Source organism: Puntigrus tetrazona, chromosome 24, assembly GCF_018831695.1.
Source record: "Puntigrus tetrazona isolate hp1 chromosome 24, ASM1883169v1, whole genome shotgun sequence".
Classification (NCBI taxonomy): Eukaryota; Metazoa; Chordata; class Actinopteri; order Cypriniformes; family Cyprinidae; genus Puntigrus; species Puntigrus tetrazona.
The window spans coordinates 17,976,252-18,003,544 of NC_056722.1; the positions used below are offsets into that span (position 1 = coordinate 17,976,252).

Here is a 27,293-nt window from a genome sequence, read left to right on the forward strand (position 1 = left end):
TTCTTGTTAATATATACTTTTGACTCACCTATTTTCATAAAAATAGCTAAAATGTATTTTTTATCTCTGTGAAAACCTGTATCTCAACATATAAATCATGTTCTTTACATTCATTTAGAGATTTAATATGTTACCATTGCCCATCCCTGCTCATGTGGTATTAATGTTACTTGTGTAGGTTTTTTAAGTGTCTTACATTTGATTTTAAAATCCTGCAAACAGCCTTACCATATTTTTATTTGGTTCCACAGAAGAAAGTTTGGAGCGACTTGAGTGCGAAACTTAAAACTGAACAATAATATTTTGGATCTGAAATGACTCATATTTAAAGGCCAACAATAACAGGACAAAATCTAGGCTTAAAAAGAGAATGACACAGAGTCACAAGTCCAGTTTATTTGACAAAACAGTCCAGAAACCCGACAGGTCGAGTAAAAGCGGACAAAAGCAAAAGCTACAGCTGTGATCCACAGCAGCCACCGACTGGAACAGAGAGGGAATGAAAGGATAACTAGACCAAGAGAACAAGGAGACATGGAGATTACCGATCTGGAAAAAGAGAGAGAATCAAAGACAGAGAGCAGACGGAGAGAACATGAGCTCTAAGATACAGAGGCCGCCATTAAGTAGAAGATTAGGTGAGACAGAGAGCGAGAGAAGGTGTATTTGTGTGTGTGTGGTAAGCTGGGAAGCTCCATGCGGCAGGGTGGGGGTTCCGCCTCAGAGGAATCGCTGTGTGTTTTGGCAGCCTCGCTGGATGGGAACGGTGCATGCGTGTGGGTGCATGCGTGTGTCTGCGGCATCTGTAAGCCACACCTCCCCCATCTCAGGTCAGCAATGGGCATTCCTCCAAAAAGAGTGTATGCATGTGGGTGGCTGTTTTGTGTTTGTTTAGAGTGGCCTCCCCTCCTGCTTCGCCGTGGTGAGGACGGATACGCCAAACTCCCATCTCTGGAGACGCAAACGCTAGGACTCAACAAAAACACACGCACATGCAGACACACAGAGTAGCGCAACAGCCGCCCCACAACCGTCACACACACAACGGATAAGAGCACATATGCACATCCTTCTCAATATATACGCTCACATACACGAAAGCGCAGATGCAAACACGCACCCGCACCATGTCGAACCAAATGAAGCAGTCTTGTGACTCGTGATAGTGATACCATTGTCTCTTTTGGCATCCTCTTCTGAATGCTACCTGGCTCCTTTCTCCTGTCCGTTCGTGTGTAGTGCATTTCGGCTGTCTGTTTCCATGTGAGAATATGCCCGCCCACCCCCAACCCTCCGTTTCCTGTAAATCCACTCCCTGGTCGGGAGGCGGTGTGTTATGTAGCTCGGCCGGGTGTTGCGCTAGCTGTGCCCAGTTCAGTTTAGTTCAGCTTAAAGGCCACAGCAGGATCACCCAGCACAGGTGTGTCGTTAAAGTCTCTACCAGCTGTCGCCATGGCTACAGCTACAGACTGGGCCGCTGACGGGTGGTGTCGTAGGAGCGAACAACCTGGGACTGCGACACCACGCCATGCTCCTCCTGCGAGAACGCATATCCATCTGTTGGAAGAGAGAGAAAAAAAATTGCCTGTATTATGGGGATATTTGTGTGCGTCGTAATTAAAGCACAAACTGTCCAGCTGTACTGTCGATATACCACAATTATTTTCCCCCCAAAAATGTTATTCTTCATATTAGGGTGGCAGTGGGTCTTAAAAATGCATTTAAAAAGGCTTAAGGGCCGAAATGTTCATGTTTTTTTTTTCTTTTTTTTCAGCAAAAAATGTGTCATTGTTTCCACAAAAATATTAAGCAGCATAACTGTTTTCAACAATAATAATAAAAGAAATTGCATATTGAGCATCATATCAGTATATTAGAATGACTTCTGAAGGATGATGTGACACTGAATACTTTGTATTATGATGACAAAGGCAAATAAATTAAATCTGAAAATTAAATTTCAAGACTGAACTATATTTAAAATTATATTAAGACGTTATTTAAATATGTACTAATATATGACAATATTCCTGTTTTTACAGTATTTGTGATCAAATATAAATGCAATATTGGCGAGAAGAAAAAAAAAGGTTTTTTTTTTTTAACCAACCGTAAACTTCAAAAATGGATTACATGAAAACTGTTTTCCCCTTAATAAAATACAGAAAATTAACCTTTCTGTATATAAACCTTTATTTATCTGATTATTCAAAGTGACAGATTAATTTAATATTTTATTTTCATTTTTCAAAGCTCTGACAACAGGCAGATTACTAATAATATAATACTGATAATAATTAGTTACAGTTGTACAGGTTCTGCAGATCTCAGTGGGTGTGAAGGGTAAAAATGGGTGTGGAACATGCACTTACGTGACACGGTCTGCTGCACAGAGTTTGAGCGTCCCACGCTAGAAGGCGTTTTCCTAAAGACTCGTGTCAGCAGATGGGCACGCTCGTTCAGACTGGACAGACAGAGACAGACGGGTTAAGCCACCAATCACAGAACAATTACTGGCTGATGTTCTACACACATGACAGCTAGAGGTCAAAATCACATGCATTTCTATAACACACAGTCCTCTACTCTGCCGCTTGGCTGTCCTGGCGAATGTCAGATACTCTTAATGAGGTTCACTCGAGCAGAACGCATATTTATGCTCACATACTCGGACAATTCTTAGAAACGGCTTCCCAAAGCACTCCTAAACAACATTAAACTTAGGCCTGCAGTCCAAAAACATCTCCTCGAATATTTCCACAGCACTAAATCCTCAAGCTTTCAAACAAAACCGATCAATATGAGAAGTATTCAACAGCTCTTTATTCTAAAATTAATGCAGCCAATAAAGAAGTCTCTGGTCGCTGAATGAAACGGCGAAATTTCAATTCTGGAAACCGGATCCGATGCTATTTTACGGCCAGTTTTGAAATGATGAGAAATCAAAGGAGCCCGACCCCGTCTTTGATAAACACGTTCCATGTAGAACAATCAGTCTACGATGTTTCCCTGTAAATCAGATGAAAGCGATCTTTCCCCTCATCCATAAAAGAAAGAGTGATCCGAAAACCAGTTGTTATGGAGGAAGGCCAAACTTCTCAAGGTTACAGCTCGAACTCATATTGTGCTACGGAGGGGACTGTTTGCACTGTTATCGTTGGGAAGGACGTGGCATTCATTTGGCTGCGTTGTAAAAAAATTCGGCAACAGTATATGAGATATGGCAGAACATGGGCCAACGAAAACTATGTCTGCAAAACAGATGATCGGTTGAAAGACGGGGATGATGAATGGATAAATAAAGAAATAAAAGGATGGAATGACGCATAGGCTCGCTGGTAACCGGAGCTCTTTCTTCCTCTGTCGTTTCTCTGGAACGTGGACAATCCTTGGGATATCAGACAGTTGTTTTGATTAATCAAATTTTCAATAACTTATTTTCCTCCAACTGTCCCTCACGTAGGAGTCCAGGCTTGGCTTACGCTTCGGAAAATACTTCGCTTTTGTCCGGCAGGGCTAGTTGGGGTCTTAGTAAATAGAGTTTTAAATGTAAACGCCTAAGATACGCTCTTCAATTGCGTCAGCCTCCATCCAGTGATGTCGAATTCAAGCTGACGTTTAATCATTCAGCGGATTTCTACACTCGTTCAGGATGACTTACAACCATTATGTTTTTTACAGCTGGATATTTACTGAAACAAATGAGGTTAAGTGTTCTGCTCTGGGGGAATGAGAGGGTAAACGCAAACAGGGCTTACGGCCAACATCCCTCTGATTAGAAGTCCATTCTGTCAACTCCCTGGCCATAAATTAATGGCCTAAAGACCACGAAACACTCCAAGGTATTACAAAAAAACTGCATGAGACTACACGTCTGTCTGCCAAGTTCCTGTCTCATATAGGGCTGCACACCAAATGCAATATGTAGAGTAATATCTCTGGGATAAACTGTTAAATCCATGCGATCGCTCCACGCAGTCAGCCTCAAAACCACAAACACACAGTTTGAAAACAAACACATGCACAGAGCTACGATCTTAAGGAAGCTACACACACCCAGTGCTTATAGCTAGGCAAACCTGTCCAGCTCATGGCCGCCTGATATTGCAGAATGTGAAAGAGAAAAGTGAAAGGGAAGTCGTGAGATGATTATGATGATGGTGATGAAAGGGAGGTTAAGGGAAGGAGGAAACAGGTCACTGCACATCCTATAGAGAGACTCGGGCAGCTGGTTCTACCTGCACATGCCTGCCTTTGACTGTATGAGTCTATGAATCTTCAGCATTGGGTCTGTGGGTGTTCAGGCAGGGGTTAGAGCATCACAGCGAACACAAACAAAGTGTCTTTCACAAACACGCATCCACAAACTAATTCACAAACAATATGCAAAGACAAAAGACATAAACAAATCATAAACACAATCAGTCCTCTCCAAAACCTAGTGAGCTTCCTTTTGCAACGAGCAAATAAAATGGAAATAAAAAAGTGGGTATTTTCAACATTGCTAAGCTTATATTAATAATTAAATAAATGTATTTGTGTATTAAAATGTATTAGTAAATTAATTCAATTAAATTATATCTAAATGTAAAAGTAGAAGTGAAAGTAAAAATGTAACTAACTGTCAATACATTTTATTGAGCTTTAATTGTTAAGAATAACACAACAAAAAGCAATTATGCATTTGCCTGAATCTAAATTTGTAATTCAACACGAGATATTACAAGGGAGTTGATGGATATGCTGGTTTACATCAAGGCATACTCAGGAACATACCTGCGGCCGCTGGCATCTCTGAGGACGGCCGCCCCAGGGTCCACAGCCCGAGCCTCCAGCTCCTGCACCTCCTCCAGCAGAGTCTTCCTCACTGTGCGCCGTCCTCTGCATGCAGACATACACATATGTGTATATGCGAGTTTATGCGAGTAACATATATTGCCAAATCACACTGTATTTTCCCATGCATACAGTGATATGTATATGTGTGGTACATTACTCACGCATTCCACACCACATCTTTGAGTAAACATGCTGTTGGCACCAGTATCAGGCCCAGCCAGAAGCTCCAGCACTGCATCACCCTACCAGCCTGAAACAAAGATAAACAGATCATCAATTTGAAATCAATGCTCTGCAAACAACGCAACTCCCAATCAATGCTGGATTTCTCTCTCCTTGCAACGGTTGTTGACTGACTGGGTCACCTTTGACCTGTGGGAGAGTTCAATTACCCTGTTTACCTAACTCTATCGTCTACTGTTTGCGCTAGTCCTTCCTCCCCGTCTCTGCTTAATGGCCCAATTTGAAGCATCTTTTTCCACCCTAATGAGTCACTTTTGAAAGAAAACTATATATAATAATACAACTCCAACTCATTTTTCTAACCTGTGTAACATTTCAACATTATATACACAGAAGATTTTATATTATATGTATATTTATAACAAGGGAGTTTATTCCTACGTCAAAACTGAATTACTTACTACAGTCTTCTGTGTCATGTGATCCTTCAGAAATTATTCTAATATGCTGATTTATTATCTGTGCTGGAAACTGTTGTGCTCTTTAAATTTTTATTGGGAATCTGTGATACTTTTTTCAGGATTCTTTAACGAAAAAAAGCATTAATTTAAAACTGAAATCTTTCAATAACAATATTCACGTTTGTTCAAATGTCTGGGGTCAGTAAATTTCTCTTCTTTTTAAAGAAATGTAAACTTATTAATTTATTCAACTTTTATTCATTTTATACATTGATACAAAAGATTTCGGTTTAGATTATCATCCTAAAACCAGCCTAGGTCAGCTGGTTTATAGCAATAGATAGATATATTAATCTATCCATATTTCAATATATTTTAGATGAGAGCATTACATTTGTTCCACTTTATTACTACAAATGAATCTGATTTAGGAACAGATTTTTCTGAAGTGACTTTTAATGTTAAAAGACAGACTGAAGAAAGCTTCAAGGTGTGCAATCAAGTGATCACACTTTTAAAGATCCTCCACAGCTGATATCCCTGCCGGAATCTTCTAGACTCCGAAAACCATTAGACGGCGTCCCCTCGCAACAGCTGCACATACACCCCCAGACCAACCCTCCCGAATTCTCAGACGAGCAGACACACAAAAATACACACACTGATATACAGCTCTGGAAAAACATGCAGTGTGTGCTCCTAGCTTGGCCTGCATGGAGAGATGGAGAGATTAAAAAATGAACGGCTGGACAGCCAACGCTGCAGGGTAAAGAGTGAGGGATGTCCCATCTCTCTCTCTCTCTCTCTCTCTCTCTCTCTCTCTTTTTAAGCAGCTGTGGTGATACTTGAGCACATTCCTGATTTCTGACACAAATCGAATTAATGGGCCGGAGGGCTTCAGAGAGCTCTATCCCACCCCCGACCACTCCACACTCCCACAGCACGCACACACTAGCTTTGTTCAAAACTCCAGTGAGTCGCCCCCCTGTGTAGCATTTTGGGGCACCGTAGGCACACTTTCAATTATGCTGCCTCCTGAGACGTATGCATTACAATCCCTGAAAGAACTGAGATATCACTTGGCAAAATATCCAAGATATTGGACAAAACAAGGGAAAACATTTTTCATAGAAATAACAGTAAAATGTCACAATATACAAGTTTATAAAAACTAATTATTAATATATAATGCATGAACATTCTTAATAATATATTACTGATATTCATAATTTAATTTATTCAATATAATTATTTTTTTATAATGTATATAATGTTAAAAAATATATATATATATATATATATATATATATATATATATATATATATATATATATATATATATATATATACACACATTTTTAGGGTTTAAGAGGAGAAATTGGTGAATGGTTACAAATATGTAGTAATGAGAGAGAGGTTTATCTTCCATGTTAGTTTTTTTTTTTGTACATTGTTCTGTCAAACCTTAGGATACATTGATAGATTCATTCATTTTTTGTTAGTGTAGTAACATGCTAGAACCAATCTCTAATCTCTATCAGTCGAGTCAAATGTCCCATTCAATTTACATTAGGGGAGGGGGTTATTTGTAAAACATTTGAAACACTGTAAATTGCTAGAGGCCTATAATACTTAGCATGTTCCATTTCAGTTACTACCTATGTAAGCAACAGAGAGCGAGGCGACTTGGTAGGTTACGGAGTCACTGTGGGGACAGGGCAAAAACCGTTTCTGTAGTATTTCTCATTCAAAAACACACACAGATGTCTGTAGTGATGCACAAACCAGCCCACCCGCTTGAGTCAACACTTCCAGGGTAGGCCGTAAAAGCCTGGGGCTCGGGTGACTGTGTGGCAGGTGCAGGGAGACTGCAAAATGGGATGGTGGGCCATAAATCTGACACAGAACACCCAGAAAGCAAGTCATTCAGGCGCCGGGCTGCAGTCAGGTACAGGAGGTGAGTGTAAAAGCACAAACATGAGCAGGTGTGTGTGTGTGTGTGTGTGTATTTGCACTCACCTGGCCCAACATATCCGGTGCTATAGGAATGGTTGGCCAGATTGCAGAATAGACGGCAAAAAACAACATCCAGAGCACCATGCTGCCCCATACAGCCAGATGAGAAAACTAGAACAAGAGAAAACAGGTCATGGTCAGTTTCACACTGAATATAGACTTCTTCAACTGTAATGGAAACCATGTGAATTCCAAGGCTGCTCTACTTCATCACAAGATCTGGTGTGAGGACAGCTGAACGGACGAGGAGTGTCGACGTCTCCTCAACACACACCGCAGCGGGACACAGAAATGTCCTGACATAGCAGCATGCTCCCCATCTATCTAAAGCACTTCCCAGAATATATATGACCTTCCTATAGAATAAGACGCATAATGTCAAGTGTGAAGTGTTGTATAGTGGGGATCTCCTTTTAATTGGGATTAAAAAAATGCTTTGGAATAAATTTAATGCATCAAATGCTGCTTTGATACATTGCAAAACGTTTTCTTACACAGTTACTCAAAAAACAATTATATAAAATTAAGTGACTTCATTCTTATTTCTTTTATTTTAAGCGTAAACATACTTCATTTAAGTAAACACTTTTAGTAACAAAATTACTAAATATTTGCAGTCTTTTATTTCAGACATAACAAATGCTTTGTAATATGCAATATTAGACAGCACTACCACTGACTGCAAAAATTATTTTCTTAGTAGTTTTGTCCCTTTTTCACAGTACAAATATGTAAAAAATACTGAATATGTTTTCTAAAAAATATATTAAAATTAAGTATGGTTTAAGGAAAACAAGATATTCAGATATTTTTCCTCTTTTTTAGCATTAACTAACTTTTATAATAATTTAAATTTTAAAATAACTAATTTTAATATACATTTTTGTAATAATTTAAGTCATTTAAGTTTTGCTTTTACAATTCTATAACATCAGTGGCATCCTTTTTACCAGATAACAGGCGGTGAGGAGTGTGTGTATGTGTATGTGTGTGTGTTTGTGTAGGAGGATGGGGACTGACGTACCCTTGTCCATGCTGTGGTCTCCATACCGGCTTTCAGACATACAGTTACCACTACATACTGCACCAGGAAGAGAGACGGAGAGAGAGAGAGAAAAAGTCATAAATAACAGTAATGATATGCACTCATCATCCTGGTAAAACGTTCTGTACAGCTTCAACACAAAAAAACAGATGAGGGCTTTCACACAGGCATCGACTTACTATTGCCTCTAGCGACACACACTGCTTTAAAACACAATTACACATTTAGCCCTTAAAGTAATCACACACACACACACACACACACACACACACACACACACACACAAGCCTGCAAGGAACAGAAAAGAAATACCAGCACACAAAGACTTCACTCCCCATGGGACTCATTCATTACTGTTTTAATGGCTAGAGTCTAGTATCGCCTCCAAAAACCCCAACGTACTGTATTTAATAGTCTGGGTTGCACACATACATACGGCCTCATTTTTATAATGGACAGCCAAGAGCACAACACGGAGCTATAAGCGAAATACAGTTTACTGATTGACTAGTGGGGAGGGAATTGTAGGGATTTAGATGCCGAAAAGTGGCATGAAATATGTTTTTGGGGCCTGTTGTCTGTACTGAATGTGAATGGGAAAAAATACTGTGAAACAATGAGACACGTCAGCATTTTCTTTGCAGGCTGCAAATCAAACGTGAAGCCCAATCAACATTGTCATGAAAAAACTTTTTTGAGCCAGCTCTTTGATGAATTGATTTATTTAAAAGACTAAACACTCAAAGACAGGATCTGTGTAATGAATTATTTGCCCAAACAAATCTGACTCAATTCTGAATGTGATTCATGTAATTAAAGCAAACACAGTTTTTTTGTTAATTGGGATGGGTCAGACTGGTCAACTGGTCTTACTACACTTTTTAACCAATTGCTGTTTTATTTTATGAATTTCTTTTTCTTTTTTTAACAATGCATTTCACTGAAACTGATGAAAAGATCATACAACTTCTCTGAGAGGTTTTTAGCACATTAAACCTTCTCTATCAAAATCTGCATTTATTGCACAGCTGTGTCTCTAAAACATAGGTTCTGTAACAAAACCGTCGAACTTAAGCCAATTTTTGGACTTGGATTATGAGATTTTTGTGCTGTAAAAAGTTATTTTTAAAATGCTGGTTTATGTACATATGCAGACAGATATCTTTGGCAGTTGCTTTGCATTTTGTGAAATTTTTAAAGGCTTTTGTGCAATAAGAACTGTGCTTTTAAGGCAGGGTTTCAAAAATGTGTCTCAAAACCCAGTGTACTGTTCAATTCTATTGCCCTCCATCCAGATTTTAACCACAAGAACATGGCCTATGTGAACAACCCATAAAAAAAATCTGTGTGACTGGTGTGAGGTCTTATTTTATAAACCAGGCCCACCATACAGGGCTTCCTTCAGGCTGATTAATCATTTAGATCAGACACTTTTTTTTTGTCAGCCAAACCTCTAAGATTTCAAAAATATATATATATATATATATATATATATATATATATATATATATATATATATATATATATATATATATATATATATATATATATATAAATAATACATTTTGTTTTACCAGAATATTTCTACCAATATATCCCAAGGGTATCCCTAAATTATAATAGATAAAAAAATAAAAAAATTAAATAAGTTACAATAATGTAATGCATTTTTTTAAAATATAGTTAGGACCACAAAAACTATAGGCCAAAAAAAAATCTAAATGAACCATTCCAATCATTTAAAGCAATAAATAAGTTAAACGACTGTTAGAACGGTAGACCTGAAATGCATAATTTTAGTCGTAAACTGCCCACAAATGCCAGCGGTGAGCGGTCTTGTCGGTTCTCATCAGTTTCCTCAGAGTTCCTGTCGTTTCTGCTCTGAGTTGTGGGATTATTTCGCAAGAACTTTTTTCAAGAATAGCCAGCGTAAAGAGACATTAACAAGTTTACAGTGTAAACACTGGCGGCCGACGAACGGAATAACAGCACTAGCAAGGAAATGATGTGTGACCTCTCACTGGCAGGGAGCTACGGTGCAGTAAATGCCACTGCTGACAACTCACCGTGTAGACGATGTTCCCTACAAACAGGTAGTCCACACTGTTGCCGTTGTCAAAGGGAGTGTCTGAAGAAACAAAACGTGCGATGAAAGACACTTAACGGTTTGCACACTTGAGTTGGAGTGGTCTACATGTGTGTGTGTGTGTGTGTGTGTGTGTGTGTGTGTGTGAATGCTTGCAATAGTTACCGTGCTCCAGAACTTTGAGTGGAAACCAGAAGAGAATAATGGAGTGAATGAGAGCATTTATACAGTGACCCCAAAAGACCTGGAAAAAGAGAAAGAGGCAATGAAAGAGAGAGGAAGGGAGGGACAGAAAGCAGGAACGGGAGAAGGGGAGAGAGTCAGTCAAGACAAACTAATGCCAAGATACACACACAGCCCACACAAACAGTTTCTCTGCAATTGCACAGCCAGTGCAATGTCCCCCAGATCACCCCAAACACACACACACACAAACACTGATCCTCGGCTATAAATGAATGACGGTCTTATTTCAGCTTATGAATCTCATTATTATCTGGGTGGAAGCACTGCAATGCTGTTTCTTGCACTCCTGTTTATCTGTGGTGAAGTCCCTAGTCAAACAATACACTGATGTTGTTAACCACATCAGACTGGGATAATCAATTATAACTCAGGATGATGATCATAATAACAGTCTTACACTCACTGCAGACAGATTAATGAGTCTCAAGGTATTTGCTGTCGGTATGAGTAATTTGTAATTGAAATGGCGCATTTGTATTGGCTACTGAAATCTTGGTACCTTAGTGTTAAACCCTTCTGCGTTCTGTGTGATGCGGTACAGCTGAGGGAAGCGTAGCATGTTCTGTTGACTGCACGGCCGGTCAAATATGCCCAGTGTGAATGGAGGAAGAGCAGTAAAGATCTGAAAAACAGATGAACATCCAAGTGTTGCAGTATATTACATGGTATGGATTTAACCAAAGCACAACCAAAAATAAACTTCATTTAAAACATTCTGACGGGAACAGACGTGTTGCTAAGCTAACTATGACATACATACATACATAGATATACATATACATATATATATATATATATATATATATATATATATATATATATATATATATATATATACACTACATATATATACATATACTTTTACTCAGCAAGGACACATTAAAATGATCAAAAGTGAGAGAAAATGTTTATAAAGACATATAAAAGATCTCTATTTTAAATACATGCTTTTTAAAATTTGTATTCATATTTTACTTTTTATTTATATTCTATGTAAGAATCCTTTGCAAAAAAATTAGGCATCTTATAAATTCTTGAGCAGCAAATCAGAAAGATTTATGAAGGATCACGTGACACTGAAGACTGTGTAATGATGCTTAAGATTCAGCTTTGCATCATAGGAAATAAATAGAATAAAATATTCATATTTGAATCTAATTTAAAATACAATTAAACAGAGTCACAGTCACAACTGTAATGATATTTTACAATATTACTGTATTTATAATCAAGTAAATGAAGCCCTGCTGAGCAAAAGAGACTTTGTGGAGACTTTTTACAAAATTTGCCACAATGTTTTCTGGCATAGTCTTTTCTGTAAATGATACATTTGATGCCACAAAATCTTGTCAGGAGTGTTTGCCATAAAATGTTAAAAACTATAAAGAGAGAGCCAGACACACACATACCACATTGTATAGGCCAATGCACCAACGCTCAAACAGGATCTGTCCAGAGAAACCATTTACAAACGCAAACCAAAGCTGAGAGAAAAAGACATAGAAGTGTGTTAAAATACAGAAGTGAAGATAAACAATTCTACTAAGAGAGGGCACAAAAAAGATCAGTAACATGGAAACCCCCGAGCAAAATACTTTTGGACAACATCAAACTCAAGGCAGAGGTCAATTCATATAAACAAAAGCCTACACACACACACACACAAGCGCGCACACACACACGCACGCTCATACGCATGTACACTTGCTGTCCATCCCCCACATTGTCTCCGCTATGAAGACAAAGACAGTCTGTGAACTTCGACCTTTAAAGCTCTTCTTTGCTGGAAGCTAATCCCCTGTAAGACCCCCAAAATGCCCCTCTCCCCCAAACACGGACAGATGTGCATGGACAATCGCATTCCACAAATATAGAGACATTTAAACATTTAACCTTTAACCAAGTCTTCACACACACACACACACACACACACACACACACACACACACACACACACACACACACACACACAGAGTCCTCGGGCGAATGAGGGGGGCATGTTTCTGCACCTGCTGCCATTTTAAGGGGTGGCACAGCTGACAAATGCTCCAGCGGACAGAACGGTGACCCTGTCAGTAAAGCTCACACTCTACCTAGGGCGCGCACACACACACACACACACACACACACACACACACACACACACACACACACACACACACACACACAGCTCTCGAATGACAGTGTGTATCTGGTATGCAGTTTTGAACTGGAAGGACCCAGGCACTATAGATAGGGGTCAGCGGCTTTGTCTGTGCCTGTGAGAGAGTGTGTGTGTGTGTGTGAGATGGAAAGCAGAGACTAGAGGGGGCATCTCATTTATCACTGTCAAACACTTCCATAAACAGCTGCAAGCAGTCTACTTAATGTACGCAAGGGTGTCTGTGTGAAAAAAGGCAAGCAAAAGGGGAGAAAAAAAACAATTTGAGCATGTGTGTGTGTTTGTCTGTGTGTGAGTGGATGAGGGTTAATTTTGATGACTCTCTTTAAAAAGTGATCTGTAAGTACAACACATTCCAAAATCAGAACTATGTTGTTTAAAGAAAAAGTCTGTCCAAAAATAAATGAACAATACACTTGCCCTCTTGATATTCCAAACATTGTATTCCAATCTTGCTATTATAGCATTGTATTCTATATAATAACATTCTGTTTAAAAATACAACAAAATAAATATTTTTACTACTTAAAATAACAGCTTTCTATTTGAAAATATATATTCAAAATGTAATGTATTCTTATGATGAAAGCAAAATTTCCTAAAAAAATCCTAAAGCAGAGGAAAACATAAAAAATCTTACTGTTTAAAAATATAATACATGTATAAAAATGTATAAACAGTTTATTTTTCTAAAATACATTTCTGAAAATAAATTTCGGTAAAATACATTTAATAATTTACTTCAATTACATTTTATATAAATCCCTTTATAGCTTTGTGTGAGAAATGTCTATTTTCTGAAAATATTTCTACCAGCACTCACAACAAAACACATACCAGGGGATTTCTGAATCATTAATATCAGACTTGGCACACAGTTTGCTCTGTTATTCAAACAAAGAAGGAAATGTTCTGTCTGATATTTCTTTTTGTGCTTTAAAGAAGAAACAAAAGCATGCAGGTTGGGAACAATAAGACAGACTATGACAGAATTGTCATATTTAAGTGATCTATCCGTTTAAAAGTCTCACACACACACACACACACACTTGATTGCTATTAATGTACACACCTCTATGATGTACAGAACCACATTCTTGTAGAAGCAGTACAGGATACATTTGGTGACCCGGTTGTAACTCCAAGCCCCGTGAACCAATAACAGCTTCTCCAGGTATGAGAACTAAAGAGAGAGCGGTTGAGAGAGAATTAGTTTGCCCGCAGGAACACATGTGAACCATTACTGCAGGAGCAGTACCCCGGATACAACAGCGCTGTGGGCAGAAGACTGCTGTGTGTTTTGTGTTGTGGTAGTGTAATTATGTTTTTAAAGATGAGATGTGTGTGCGTGACCGAGCCACAGAATAATGAATTACATGAGTGTGTTTGTGTCAGACCTGGGCTATAGAGTAGTCAGATGAGTTGGTGGCTTGCATGCCCTCGTTCCCGCTGATGCCCACTCCTACATGTGCCGTCTGTATCATCCCCACATCGTTGGCTCCGTCTCCGATAGCCAGAGTGATGGCCTTCACGTGCTTCTTCACCATATCCACAATCTCCGACTTCTGCAGAGGAGACACCCTGAAAGAAAAACAAGGCAGAAGTTGCATCTTGGGAACTCAAATATGCCTTGAATTTGTCTGAATTTGTTCATTAATGTGCCAACATCATCAGTCAGCAACAAGAGGTGTGAAATGAACAAGGTTTGGTGGCATGAAACCTTTAGATCATAAAGTGATTCTACTGGCAGAAAAAACATGATGGGTACTCTATAGAGTGCTTGATTAGAAAAATTTCAAATACTTATAATGCATTCTGTCTGAATCGCATTGTGCTTGATGCATAAGAGCCAGTGAGGAGTGTTCTCTTGTGATCAAGTTTGTGTGTTAATCAAGGTTTATAAGTGAATTTAAGCTTAAATTAAATTAAAAAGTCTCTTCTTCGGAAGACTTGGATTAAACTTCTTGTTTCATATGGACTAAAATATCTTTTCACATTTTTTAATCTAATTTTGATTGCATGGATTTGGATCAATCGGTTAACAAATGAGAATATTAAAAATATATATACTGAACAAAAACCAGGTTAACTGATGGCAGAATTCACATTTTAGGTTAACTACTCCTACTGTCACATACCTTTAAAACAATTGTATATAATTAGAGTATAAGTATAAAAAGTATAAAAAGATCATTGTATCAATACAGCACGCCCAGAAGACATCTAATCACGAAACTTCGGAAAAAGAGAGAAGCACAAAATAATCTCCCTTTGGTAGGTGTTGGATGTGATTTCCAAGATCACTGACATACATTAACATTAATTCATTTAGCAGCTGTTACCCAACAAATGAGAAATGCTACAGCATAAATACTTAACCAAAAGTAGACTGCAACATTAGAAGAGCTGCAAATACAAAGTTTCTAAAAATTGGCCAGAAAAGCGCGAGCTAGTAGAGACGTATGATCACCCTAATAGCGTTGGCATGGTATACTCATAAAAATCGAAAATTGAAAAGACAAATCCTCCCCAAAGCACTTTCCCTTGTCATTTTGTTGATCGATTCCACCCTTTTTCCACAATAACTCTATACCTCACAAAATCACAGCGAGCCGGAGGGGAGATCTGAGGCAGTAGGCAGATGAAAGCCTGGCTAATGTTCTTCATGGTGGAATTGAGCAGAAAATAAGAAGGTTAAAGCAGCTCTTTAAACAAACAGAGTGTGAACTCAGGAAACCATGCATGGAGGGCACACACACACACACACACACACATTTATGCTCCTCTCTGCTGGTTGTCTGTGGATTTGTGCGGTTCGGGATGGTGTGGGGGGGTACTGGAAGGGTTGGTTCAGTCGGTTTGTAGGGCCTTAGAGACCACAGTCCGGATATAGGCTTCATGCAACAGCAAGTCAATTACTCCCTCTCACAGATGGAAACACACTTTATTATCGAATCAGAACTGTCTGAAACTTGCAGCACGCTTATTTATATTCAGATTATGTTTAGATGAACATTTACAGTATTCAACAATGTGATGTGAATGACTGCATTGTCTACCTGTGTGTGAGAGTGTGTGTGAGTGTATAATGACAGTAAGTGAGTCATTAGTTTGACATTTGCACAGAGCTCAGTATATTACATTACCTCTGCACAGCCTCTCTGTTCTGGGAGCCAAGTGCTTATTTTCACCAGTTATTTAGTCACCCAGGGCAAGACACAACCTTTCATAAGAACGCACACACGCACATCCAAGCAAATCAAAGTCTCTCATTTTGAGAAATAAAAGGTAGGGTTTACACACACTAGGGTTGTGCTGATAGACGATAGTATCGTGTATCGACAATGGTCAGAGTTACTGACCAGATGTCTTTGTTGATAGTCAAGACAATATTAGGCTCACTCTCCTATTATTGTATTTGAGGATGTTTATGCATGTTTCGACCTTTATACAGCACCTGCAGCAGATGACGGCCTTGCAGGACAGAGCGAGATCGAGGAAGGCCTGACGCACTTCGAAAGAGAGGGCGTATTTGAGCGTCTGTCCGTCTATGATGAGAGCTAACTCATTCTCCTTCCTCAGACTGTCACCCAGCGAGGAGCAATGAGCTGTTAGTGTGGCCCTGGTTGCCTGGGGGCGCAAGAAAGAGAAAAAAAATGATGGCCATGCACGCTAAAACCCCATAAATACACATATAACAACACATCCATATATGTCAGTATTACGGTTTCATTTCAATACTATGTCCATTGCTATATAAAACCGCTTCAATCCTTTCCTGAGAAGCATGCCAGCACACATTTATTTCCCTAACAGTACATTTCACACACTTCTCACGCACACACATGGATCACACACACATATCACAGCAAGAGCGTAATGCCAAAGGAAGTTGAAGGGGATGTTTTAAGTGGTGTCATTGGGGCTGTTAGCGCCGCAATCTCTCTCACACACACACACACACACACACACACACACACCTGTTACACATCATCCTGTCACCCGAGACAGTCTAAACCCTTAAAGGACTCGAAAGCATGAACTGTTGGCCAACAAGAACTTTATATGGGAAGAAGAAATATGATGAAGTAAGGAGAAAGGGAGGATTTTTTTGTCAAAAACTACATGGTAGCATTTTGTATGTCCACATTAAGATAAGCAGTCAAATGTGTGTGTGTGCCTGAATGCACATATGAGACGAGAAAGACACGGAGAGATAAAAAGAGAAGGTGAAATATGTGCGTGCGTGTTTATTGAGTTGTGGTTGCAGGCGGTTTCTGATTGAGATCTTGATAATGGGACAGAGTCACTAATAGAGAAAACAAACATCCTTCAATATGTAACGAGAACCATGTGGACGACGCAGCACGCAACAAGGCACGGCGCTGGCGGCCACACACACACACACACACAAACACACATGACTGCAGCTGTTGAAGTCTCTGTCAGCACTACAGCAGCCTTTCTGTAGCACAGAGGATGAATTCACTCCATACTGCCGACTTTAATCAATATGTTTCTAAAACTATCGATGTGTTCCAAAACTCAGTGAGCTGCCTCTACAAGTAGTATTTTAGGGCTTTTTCACACATTCACTGTGCTGTCCTTGAAAATGGTGCTCAGTTGGACCAAATGTGAACTTGTAGTGTGTTTCAAGGATTGTTTTTTTTTTTTTTTTTTTAAAGGATAGTTCACCTTTAGTTACTGACCTTAAGTACTTGTATGGGGGAAAAAACACTATGGAAGTCAGTGGAGACCAAATAAAGTATATTCTTTTAAAGTAAACTAAGTACATTATTAAACAAGTGCTCCTTTTAAAAGTATATGCACTTTTCTTTCAACACTGAATAATATTATCCGCCTGTACTGAATTGTTAGCTTAGGAACGTGCTAATATCCGACTCTATTGAAAAAATACACTACTGGATGTTCCCTCAGAAGGTAGCTGCCTATGTAGGCGGGAGAGTGGGGTTTTGGAAAACGGTTTATAGCGGAACTGAGATCAGCCATCAAGATTCCTGAGTAACTAGAGCTCATCTCCTCTCCTCAGCTCAACCCTGTTCATGTGTGTGTGTGTGTGTGTGTTTATCTTTTCATTCAGGAATTCCTGTTTGCTTTCACCTTTCCCGGGAAAACATGAGGGAAAGAAAAACAGAAAAGTAATGGAAGAATTAAGACTGATTATGGATCAAGGGAGTGCTGAAAGTCAAAGCATTTGTGTGTGTGTGTCTACGTGAATAAACAGTGGCCTAAGAAAACTGCTACTGGTAATTCATTACCAACTAAATTTCCCAGTTTATTATTAAAGACAGCCCTCTCTTTTCCGCTCTCTCTCCATTAGACACTCACGGCTGGTTCGATTTAGTATTAACTCCTGAACTTCAGACAGGATATGTCAATGTGACTCTCTCCAGGGTGCGAGGTTATAAATCTTTATCTGGGAACGACAGGACTGTTTGCATATATTATTTATTTAACAATTAAACGGCCACATTAATGACCTCGAAATGTTTGCGTATGAGTGGATGCGTGGGTTTGTGTGCGTGTGAGCAATTAGCATCGCGTTGCAGTAAACATCGTAATACTCCAACACAGAGGTGATAATAAGCCGGAAGAACGTGCCAGTCAAACCTCTCGCCATTACGGCTGCCAGCCCCGTGTCCATGGGAACCGCTAACAGTCACAAAATCTTAATCCCCGGACAAACACCACACTGAATTCATCCTGCATTACTCAAGGCATACAGTTTTACTGACTATAACCATGCAATTACTTAAGAAACGCAAAAGAAAACAAATTCATTAATAGAATTAGAAAATACTAGGAAAACTTACAATAACATAAAATGTTTTCTACAAAAAATGTATATATATATATAAAAAACTTAAAAATACCTTGTTACATGTACTATGTTAAGTTAACCGTGATTTGTTATAGCACTTGTATCGTTTTTGTATCGTTTTACTCTTGATTGCTTCCCATTGTCTTCAACTGTAAGTCACTTTGGATAAAAGCATCTGCTAAAATACAAATATTAGATAAATAACTGAACAAATTTGTATACAAATTAATTTGATCAATATATCATTTTAAATGTATCAACCACGTAAACATTTTCTGTAATAAACAAATTAACCTAATTGTTATTTATTAAATTTAACAAAAGATTAAACCTTTACTTAAAATATCTAGTGTATTAGTTCTAAATAAATAAATGTATGAAACAAACAAACACTCTCAGTGGTTTAACTGATAAAACTTGATTTGAGATATACTCAGGATGATGATGGGTTTTAAAGAAATATTTGATTGACAGGATAGGATGACTTGACTGAGACTATTAGCCAGCTGTTGGTGATGCACAGACGACTCCCCCATGTTTCATTGTTAATGTCTACTCTCTGTAATGTCTACTCAGACCTCTTGCTTGGAAATCCTGATGAGGCACTCTAGAGAAAACTAGTGTTTTACCCATTAAGGACTCATTTAGACTCCAGACTTCCTCTATTTGGGATGTGCTGTACATTTTTCTATGTCATTCCCTGAAAGATATCAGAAGTGAATGCGTTTCATGATCCAAGTTAAATGTTATTTTCTGTACGTCTTTGTGCTGGGAACTGAATAGAGTTCATGTTCTCACAAACACACATTTATAGAAAACACTACTGTACAAGCGCGCACACACACACTCACACACACATTGCAGCTTTGTTGTGTTCTCAGGTTCCTGCGAAAGGGATCTTATCACATTTATATTTAGAATAGAGAGAAAGGCCCCTTTGGTGTTACATATCACAGATCGCATTCTCCATTCATAGAAAACACACACACACACACACACATACAAGTGAGTGAGTGAGACATTAAGGCCAACTGCTGTGACATGACAGGTCACCTTATCTGTTCAATGGCAGTGTAGCAGCAAGTCAGTTCATAAACTCTCTCTCTTCATAAACACACAAACAGAAAGGGTCATATCTTAAGTTAAAAAAAAAAAAAGTTTTGTATATAAATTATATTTTAAAAATTATATATATATATCGTTTCCATAAAACATTAATAAATAGAGCTCTGATCAGCATAAGAGATAAACATTTTAATGTTTATAATCTATACCTATACATCATATTTCATGAAGTTTAAAAGAACAGACCACCTAAAAGTTCCACGACTGCCATAAAAGTTTATAGAAATATGCAGCATAAACAGACTAAAAATCCCATCACAAGGTTTTTGACTTGAAATACAGATCACAATTCATATCAACCAAATTTATGATACTGACCAGTGTTTTATAAGTCACTATGAACTGTTATAGTATAGGAATCAAATCTCCTTTTGCATTTCACTGACAAAATAACCCCATACAAGTATAATACTACGACAACCTTTGAGAAAGTACTAAGAGAATTTAAGGACTAAAAGAATTTTAGTATGAACAGCCCTTTTAAATGCCAGAAACAGCCCCATACTTATAAAACAAACAAACATGTGGATACCTGTGCAATACCTGGCCCCCAAATAGTGTGCGTGACAGAGATTTCGATCACATGTCAGTCGTCCTGCGCATGTGCTGATCTTAGTTCTGTGAATAGTACTTGCATTACACAAAGAGAACGGAAAAGAGGAGCACAAACTGCGTGCATATGATTAATGACGACTACAGCGGAGTGTGTTTGTGTAAGTCATGTAATACGGACAGTGTGACAGCAAACGTGGAATGCAGCCTATCAGAAAGATCAGACAGACAGCTGTGTGTGTGTGTGTCTGGGAAAGTAAAAGCGAGTATGTGTGGGCCATGGAAACAATATGTGCGACAAAAAGGAAGGAGGCAGAGAAAATGTTTGGGTAAGAATGCCTCAGTGTGTGTTACAAGGACACCAGTTGTCTGAATGGGACCGTGTGTGCGTGTGTGTGTGTTTGTGTGTGTGTCACAGTGGAGTGACAGATGGAACTTGTCACAGACTGTGAGTCAAAAGCCATCATGTTTACCCAGGAGGCTTTGCTGGCAGAATTTGTTTTGACGAGTTTGAGCGCCAAAAGGAGATCGTGTTACTCCTCACCCCACACACACACTTACGCTCCAACACACTCTAATGCACACACTGTTCCTGTAAATTTGGGAGCCGCTGACAGACGGAGGAGGAGTTGTGTGACAGGGAGACAGAGAAAATCGACCAATCACACCATCAACAATGATTAACTTATTTGTGCATTATAAAGATGACAGACAGAAAGAAAGGAAGAAGACATGAAGGAGTGTGATGTGTTGGCCCAACTGCGCTTTACACAAAACGGCAGCTGTCTCACACACACACTTCATATCTTCCACACAAACACACAGCTGTGACATTAGGCTCACCCCAGCAGTGTCTGAGGTATTGTGGGTTATTTTAAGAGCTTGGTAAGATAAGAAAGAATTCTTTTGGAGACTTTAACCGAGACGAAAGCTGCCCATCCTCACAAAACATCAATCTTTCGCTATGCTTTTTTTTTTACTAGCTGCATAAAACAAAAATAAAAGGCCATTAAATGCTCATTCAGTAAATCCCATAATGTGGTTGGACAATTTTCAAATGCACAATATTGATTACTGCAAATGGTGGCTCATTTGAGGCAGAACAAAAACAACACTATCATTTATTAATCGCCATCTGCTGTAACCTCAAAAACAGGATCATAGGCTTCAGACTGAGTCAATCAGGAGTGAAGTTTTAAACGTTTTTTTTTACACAAAAAAGATGAAAAAGAAAAAAGATGCCAAGTAATTATTGATACAATAAGAATAGTTAACTTATACTTACAATACAGATCCATTTCTGGATCCTGATTGGTTAGTTTATCATAGCTAAAATATATACCACAATTTTTTAATTGTAAATGTTTTTGCAGTATTATCTTAATATAAAATTACTTTTAATAATATATTTCATGGCTTGTTTAAATGTATTTATTTTTCTAATTGTAATAATATTTTGCAGTGTTTTCTTAATATAAAATGACATTTAATATTAAATATGAATTCTTGTTTACTGTATTTTTGATCAAATAAATGCAGCATTGGTGAGCGTAAGACACTGTTTTCACTGAGCTGAAACGTTTTGATGAGTGGGTAAATACAACAAACTAACTAACTTACTAGGGTTAAATACAACAAAAATTGATTAGGCGCTCATGCAAACTCTTGCTTCTCATCTGAAAATTATTCTGTGGGTTTGATATAAGCAATTTGATGCTACCAAAGGGGTATCAATACCCTTTAGCCATAATTCTATTTAAAATAAAGTGTTGCCTCTTAATTCTTTATCCAACAGCAACTATCTGACTCATCTGAACATACTGTTTTCATTTCACAAACAAAATAACTGGAAACAAAATGGTCCAAAAATCTGGCAACATTGTTTTTACAAACCATTATCAACGTTCTAAACAGGGAAAAGTCAGAAAAAAAATCCCATGCAGAACAGTCATGAATCCTGCCGTTTCCCAGGAGCATTTATTTCCAGTACTCAGTTGAGTCTACATATGTGTGTGTGTATGAATACTTATATTTGTGTGATGCCCTTCTGTCTAGCCGACTGTTCTCAGAGATCTGAGGCTTTACGAGCTCCCTAGTTAGTATGACTATCTTTACCTGGAAGTAATTAACCTTGTGAGTGTGAGAAAAATAAAGTCGGCAGAGCAGACAGTGGTTAAAAAAATAAGAAAACATTAAAAGAGGCACAATAAAATTGAGAGCTATTGTAATTCACCTTTTAGAAGTGGAAAGATGACGCATTCCTCTTATTGAAAAATCACCTGTGTGTGCTTTTCAGCTTTTTTCCCCATCTGCTTTTATGTCATAACATATATGAGTGTGTGTCCCGCTCGTTTGTGTGTTCATATGATCCATCCCGCTTTCATCATGTTCTCAATGATGACACCAGACACTTTAATTACCTTCACCTGTACGAGAACAATAACACACACTTCCCTCACCTGTCCACACCCAGTGTCCTCCAGAGACAGCCTGAGAACACACACACACACACACACACACACACACACACACACACACACACAAAACACAATATGTACTCACATCCAGGGAATCTTCATTGACGATGATGAGGGACATGCCATGTGACACCAGCTTACAGGAGTAACCTGAGACGCAGTGGAGAGTTACAGTAGAGGCGTTACACAAAGCCACACATACACACCCCAACAACAACTTAACCTCTTTGTATATCTGTCATTACCCACTAATGCCTGTCTGCTGTCTGCTGGTTTATCTCCATTCTCACCCAATTTATTTTGAGCTGTCTGTCTGCAGCGCCCGCCTGACTGCCTATCTGTCTGTCCTTCTGCGATTTCATTAGTCCAGCAGCCCACTTGTGTGTTTTCAATCAAGTGTCTGTTTGATATTGTATTGTGTTGTGTTACACTTCCTTGTCAGCCTGGTTTAAAGCTGCTGTCTGCAATTTCTGATCAAATTTAAATACAAATAGGTATTTTTGTAACATTTTGTAGAATAAAAAAATTTATTATCTTTGAAATAATTTAGTTTTTGAAATAAGTCTTTATGCTTACTGCTTTCCTATGCGGCATTTATTTGATCAAAACTACGCTCAAAATAGCAATAGCAAAAAAGTACAATTTAAAATAAGCATTTTGTGTTATAATAAAAATTTTAAAATGTTATTTATTCCTCTGAGAGAAAAGGTGAAATTCAACAGCTATTACTCCAATTAGAAAAAACAACAACAACAACAACAAAAAAGGTATCACACTTTTCAAGATAAATTAAAAAACAAATAGGAACTAGGTCTGGCACGATACATCACGGTATGGGAATCTCTGTTTGGCGCATATAAATAAATAAATAAATAAACAGTTTTTAAATATTTTAAATTATAAACTTTTTTTGTAATTGATATTAATATAAACCTAATATTTTTTCCACAGTATTGCTGTTTCACTGTAGATTTGACCCAATAAAAAACATAGAAATTCTTAGATAAGCCAAACTTTTGACTGATAACACTGATGTAAAAACCATTACATAAAGTATAACTAATAAATTGCAGAAGATACCCATTGAGTGCTAGACTGCTTTTGGAATGTTTAAAATTAAAAACAAAGGCTCATTTACCAGTTTTACACACCTGTTTCTAAACAGGTGTGTTTTTATGTAATCCATGTTTAAAAAAAAAGAAACCCTTTAACCATTTGCTTGCCTGGTTTAATTGGTTTATCTGGTTTCCGTGTCCAGCTGACACATGCACAAAAGCCCTCTTAACCCAGCCAAACAGACCAACAGGTTTCAACACCTAATGATGCGCTATATCTGTACAGGAATAAATGTTAAATATAATTAACCATGTACATCACTCTGGGTGCTGCCATGATCATCTGATGTCAAACATCGGCACCAGCAAAACTGTGTTATAATCAGTTATGGATTTCTACATTAGACAGAAGCATGACTATAAGCGGTGTTCTACTGACAATATGCCAATACGCACTCAAACAATGGCGTGACTTTGTGGAATAAGTATATAACCATGTATGGCACACACCGATATTGATGGCGGTCTCCTGCTTGTCTCCGGTCAGAACCCAGATCTTGATGTCGGCTCTCATGAGTGTTGCTATGGTTTCCGGGACTCCTGCTTGTAGTCGGTCTTCTATAGCAGTGGCACCAAGTAACAGCAAGTTCTGTGTGTGACAGAAATGAAAAACTAATTAATAGAAAGAGAGGAAGCTACGAGAAGAAAAAGAGGATAATTAATTAATTAAATAAGTATTTATGTACATATGTAAACTTTACAAATCAAAATGGTAATCTCACCGCAAAACTAAAATAAATGATTAATTGGATCAAATTTTGAAAAATATAGTGAAATGTTTAATCTTATCTTATTTCTGGAGAAATACATCATATCATACCATATTGATTATATAATAAAATGTTAATGGCTAATTTATAGTGTAACGTACACATTTTAAAAAAATTGATAAAATTACAGAATTTTTAAATCATTCTTCATAAAAATTTTGTTCATAATTTTAAAAATATAATTCTACATCCTATTCTATAATTTAAGAAAATAAACTGGATTATGATGGTAGGGTGTTATGTGTGGTTTACTAGGATGTTACCTTATATCTTGATTATATTTTGGTCTCAAGATACGTCTTGAGCCCCTTCTTTTAAGGAATAGTTCCCCCCCAAAATTATAATTCTGCCATTTACTCACCCTTGAATCAGTATGAATTTCTTTTGTTTTGCCGAACACATGTTTTGGGTCACCATTGACTTTCATGGTGGGGAAAAAAAATACTAATGAAGTTCGGCAAAGCAAAGAAATTCATACAGATTTGGAACTTCTTGAGGATGAGTGAATGATGACAGAATTTAAATTTTTGGGTGAACTATTCCTTTAATGCCATTCTATGTGACTTGTAAACTTAATTTATTATTAACAGGGAAAAATTCTAAATCTGACTTCTCGACAAAGTAAAAGCACACCCTTCTTCCAAAATGTAACAGTCTGAAGTATCATTCATGTTTTGATAACCTCAAACCATAGCTGGAAGCACTACTAAATACAGCTGCACACAGAAACTCAGTAAATACAGGCAACCTAAAACTTTGGCATCTTTCACACCTCTTCCTCTCTAGCTTTCACCATGCCTTATCCACTTCTTTTTTAATAATTCCTCTCTCTCTCTCTCTCTGTGAGTGTATGTGTACTTGGGGGGATATTTGAGGAGTTTTTGCTGTATTTCTGCGTATGTGGAGAGGTAACACAGTAGTGTTGTTGACTCTGGTTTTATGGGGCTCTTGGCAGACTGGTGCAGGTAATTATCCTCACTGTGGTATACCAACCCCTCCTCAGACTACTAATCTGGGCCAGAGCCCTGAAAACACACAGAACCCAACAAACTGGATTTTCACTGCTCCATATAACAGCGTCTGTGTCCTGGGGCTCAGATCTCTGATCAGTAGTTTCGAGGTTTTGCAGTACTGTGTAATCTGACCTGACGGGGAGGCAGAGGGTTTATAGCTTGTAGCGGTTAATGAGAGAACAACAGAGCACCACCTTATGCACAATCTGAGTTCAGAAGTGTGAAAATGTAATGTTGCAGTGCCACCTGTTGACCAGTCAAAGCACTTCATTTGCAGGACAGCCATGTGCAAGAGATGCTGGTCTCCATACTTGCTCATGTATAATGAACATAACACAGATTTGCTAAGTACTAAGTTGCTATAAATAGGTTTGTGAATGAATAAATGAATATTCTGTACCTACGCTTTTTTCCAGTACAGTATGTCCATTCATATATATATGTGTGTGTGTGTGTGTGTGTGTATGTATATCTTAGCTGCAAAGATTAAACTGCATCCAAAAGAAACGTTTGTTTGCATAATATGCGTGTTCTTATTTATAAACAAAAACATACAGCACATATTTTGAAAGTATTTATATTAATATAATTCATATTATAATTAATAAAAATGGTACTGGCTCTTGAACACATTTAATAGTGAGATGCATGGCATAGATTACATACCTTCTCTATGAGCTCATAGCATTCCTCCAGTTTCTGTGCCCGGTCCTTTAGCACAGTGCTGACACGATTGTACTCCTTCAGCCATTCCTGATACGCCTCCTCCTCAAGATCCACATATGCGAAACAAAGTGTCCGCAGCCCTGCAGACACAAACAAACACAAACCAACATTAATCCAAAGAGAAGAAAAAATGTCAAACTTCAAAGCAATGACATATCGAGAAACTCTTCACCTTCTGTGGCAAACTGCTCCAAATGGACCACGGTCAGGTCCTTGTACTGTGACGCCTCATTCAGACGCTCAAAAATCACATTGTCCTGTAATACATGCATGCCATCATTACAATACAATGGCTTGTGCCATACAGTCAAACCCATACCAAACTAATTGCGTGGTTTATGTAACACGCACCGCTCCCTTGCAATAAAGTCGAAGCTTTCCCGTAGGTGTTCTGACAATCACTGACATCCGTTTGCGATTGCTGCAAAAAAAGGCACAGGCATTGAAGCACAACGTATAGGGTTTTTGTGATGTTGTGACTTAGCACGTGTGAAGTTGTGCGAGCTCACCTGGAAAATTCCAGGACATTAAGAAGCTCGTATGTCTGCTCTTTTCCTCTCTGAGAAACAAACACAAGGAATGTACATATTAAGCATAGAGAGTACCATACAAAGATTTTTGATTCATTATAATGGC

General features: G+C 38.2%; 1 protein-coding gene across 9 annotated transcripts in view; it reads right to left on the minus strand.

Moving 5' to 3' along the window:
* Positions 1 to 376: 376 nt before the first annotated feature.
* Positions 377 to 27,293, minus strand: part of atp8a2 (ATPase phospholipid transporting 8A2) — a 46,143-nt gene continuing 19,226 nt past the window's right edge. For all 9 annotated transcript variants that reach the window (XM_043225835.1, XM_043225834.1, XM_043225836.1 and 6 more), the window contains 19 exons: positions 27,167 to 27,216; positions 27,009 to 27,078; positions 26,830 to 26,914; positions 26,598 to 26,737; positions 24,599 to 24,737; positions 23,119 to 23,183; positions 16,495 to 16,667; positions 14,435 to 14,618; positions 14,110 to 14,220; positions 12,286 to 12,360; positions 11,376 to 11,498; positions 10,796 to 10,874; positions 10,611 to 10,672; positions 8,524 to 8,580; positions 7,503 to 7,610; positions 5,001 to 5,089; positions 4,777 to 4,881; positions 2,373 to 2,464; positions 377 to 1,557 (listed from right to left, as the gene is read on the minus strand). In XM_043225835.1, coding sequence (XP_043081770.1) covers positions 1,463 to 1,557; positions 2,373 to 2,464; positions 4,777 to 4,881; positions 5,001 to 5,089; positions 7,503 to 7,610; positions 8,524 to 8,580; positions 10,611 to 10,672; positions 10,796 to 10,874; positions 11,376 to 11,498; positions 12,286 to 12,360; positions 14,110 to 14,220; positions 14,435 to 14,618; positions 16,495 to 16,667; positions 23,119 to 23,183; positions 24,599 to 24,737; positions 26,598 to 26,737; positions 26,830 to 26,914; positions 27,009 to 27,078; positions 27,167 to 27,216 — 1,902 coding nt within the window. In that variant the 3' untranslated portion in view covers positions 377 to 1,462. The remainder of the gene's footprint in view (positions 1,558 to 2,372; positions 2,465 to 4,776; positions 4,882 to 5,000; positions 5,090 to 7,502; positions 7,611 to 8,523; positions 8,581 to 10,610; positions 10,673 to 10,795; positions 10,875 to 11,375; positions 11,499 to 12,285; positions 12,361 to 14,109; positions 14,221 to 14,434; positions 14,619 to 16,494; positions 16,668 to 23,118; positions 23,184 to 24,598; positions 24,738 to 26,597; positions 26,738 to 26,829; positions 26,915 to 27,008; positions 27,079 to 27,166; positions 27,217 to 27,293) is intronic.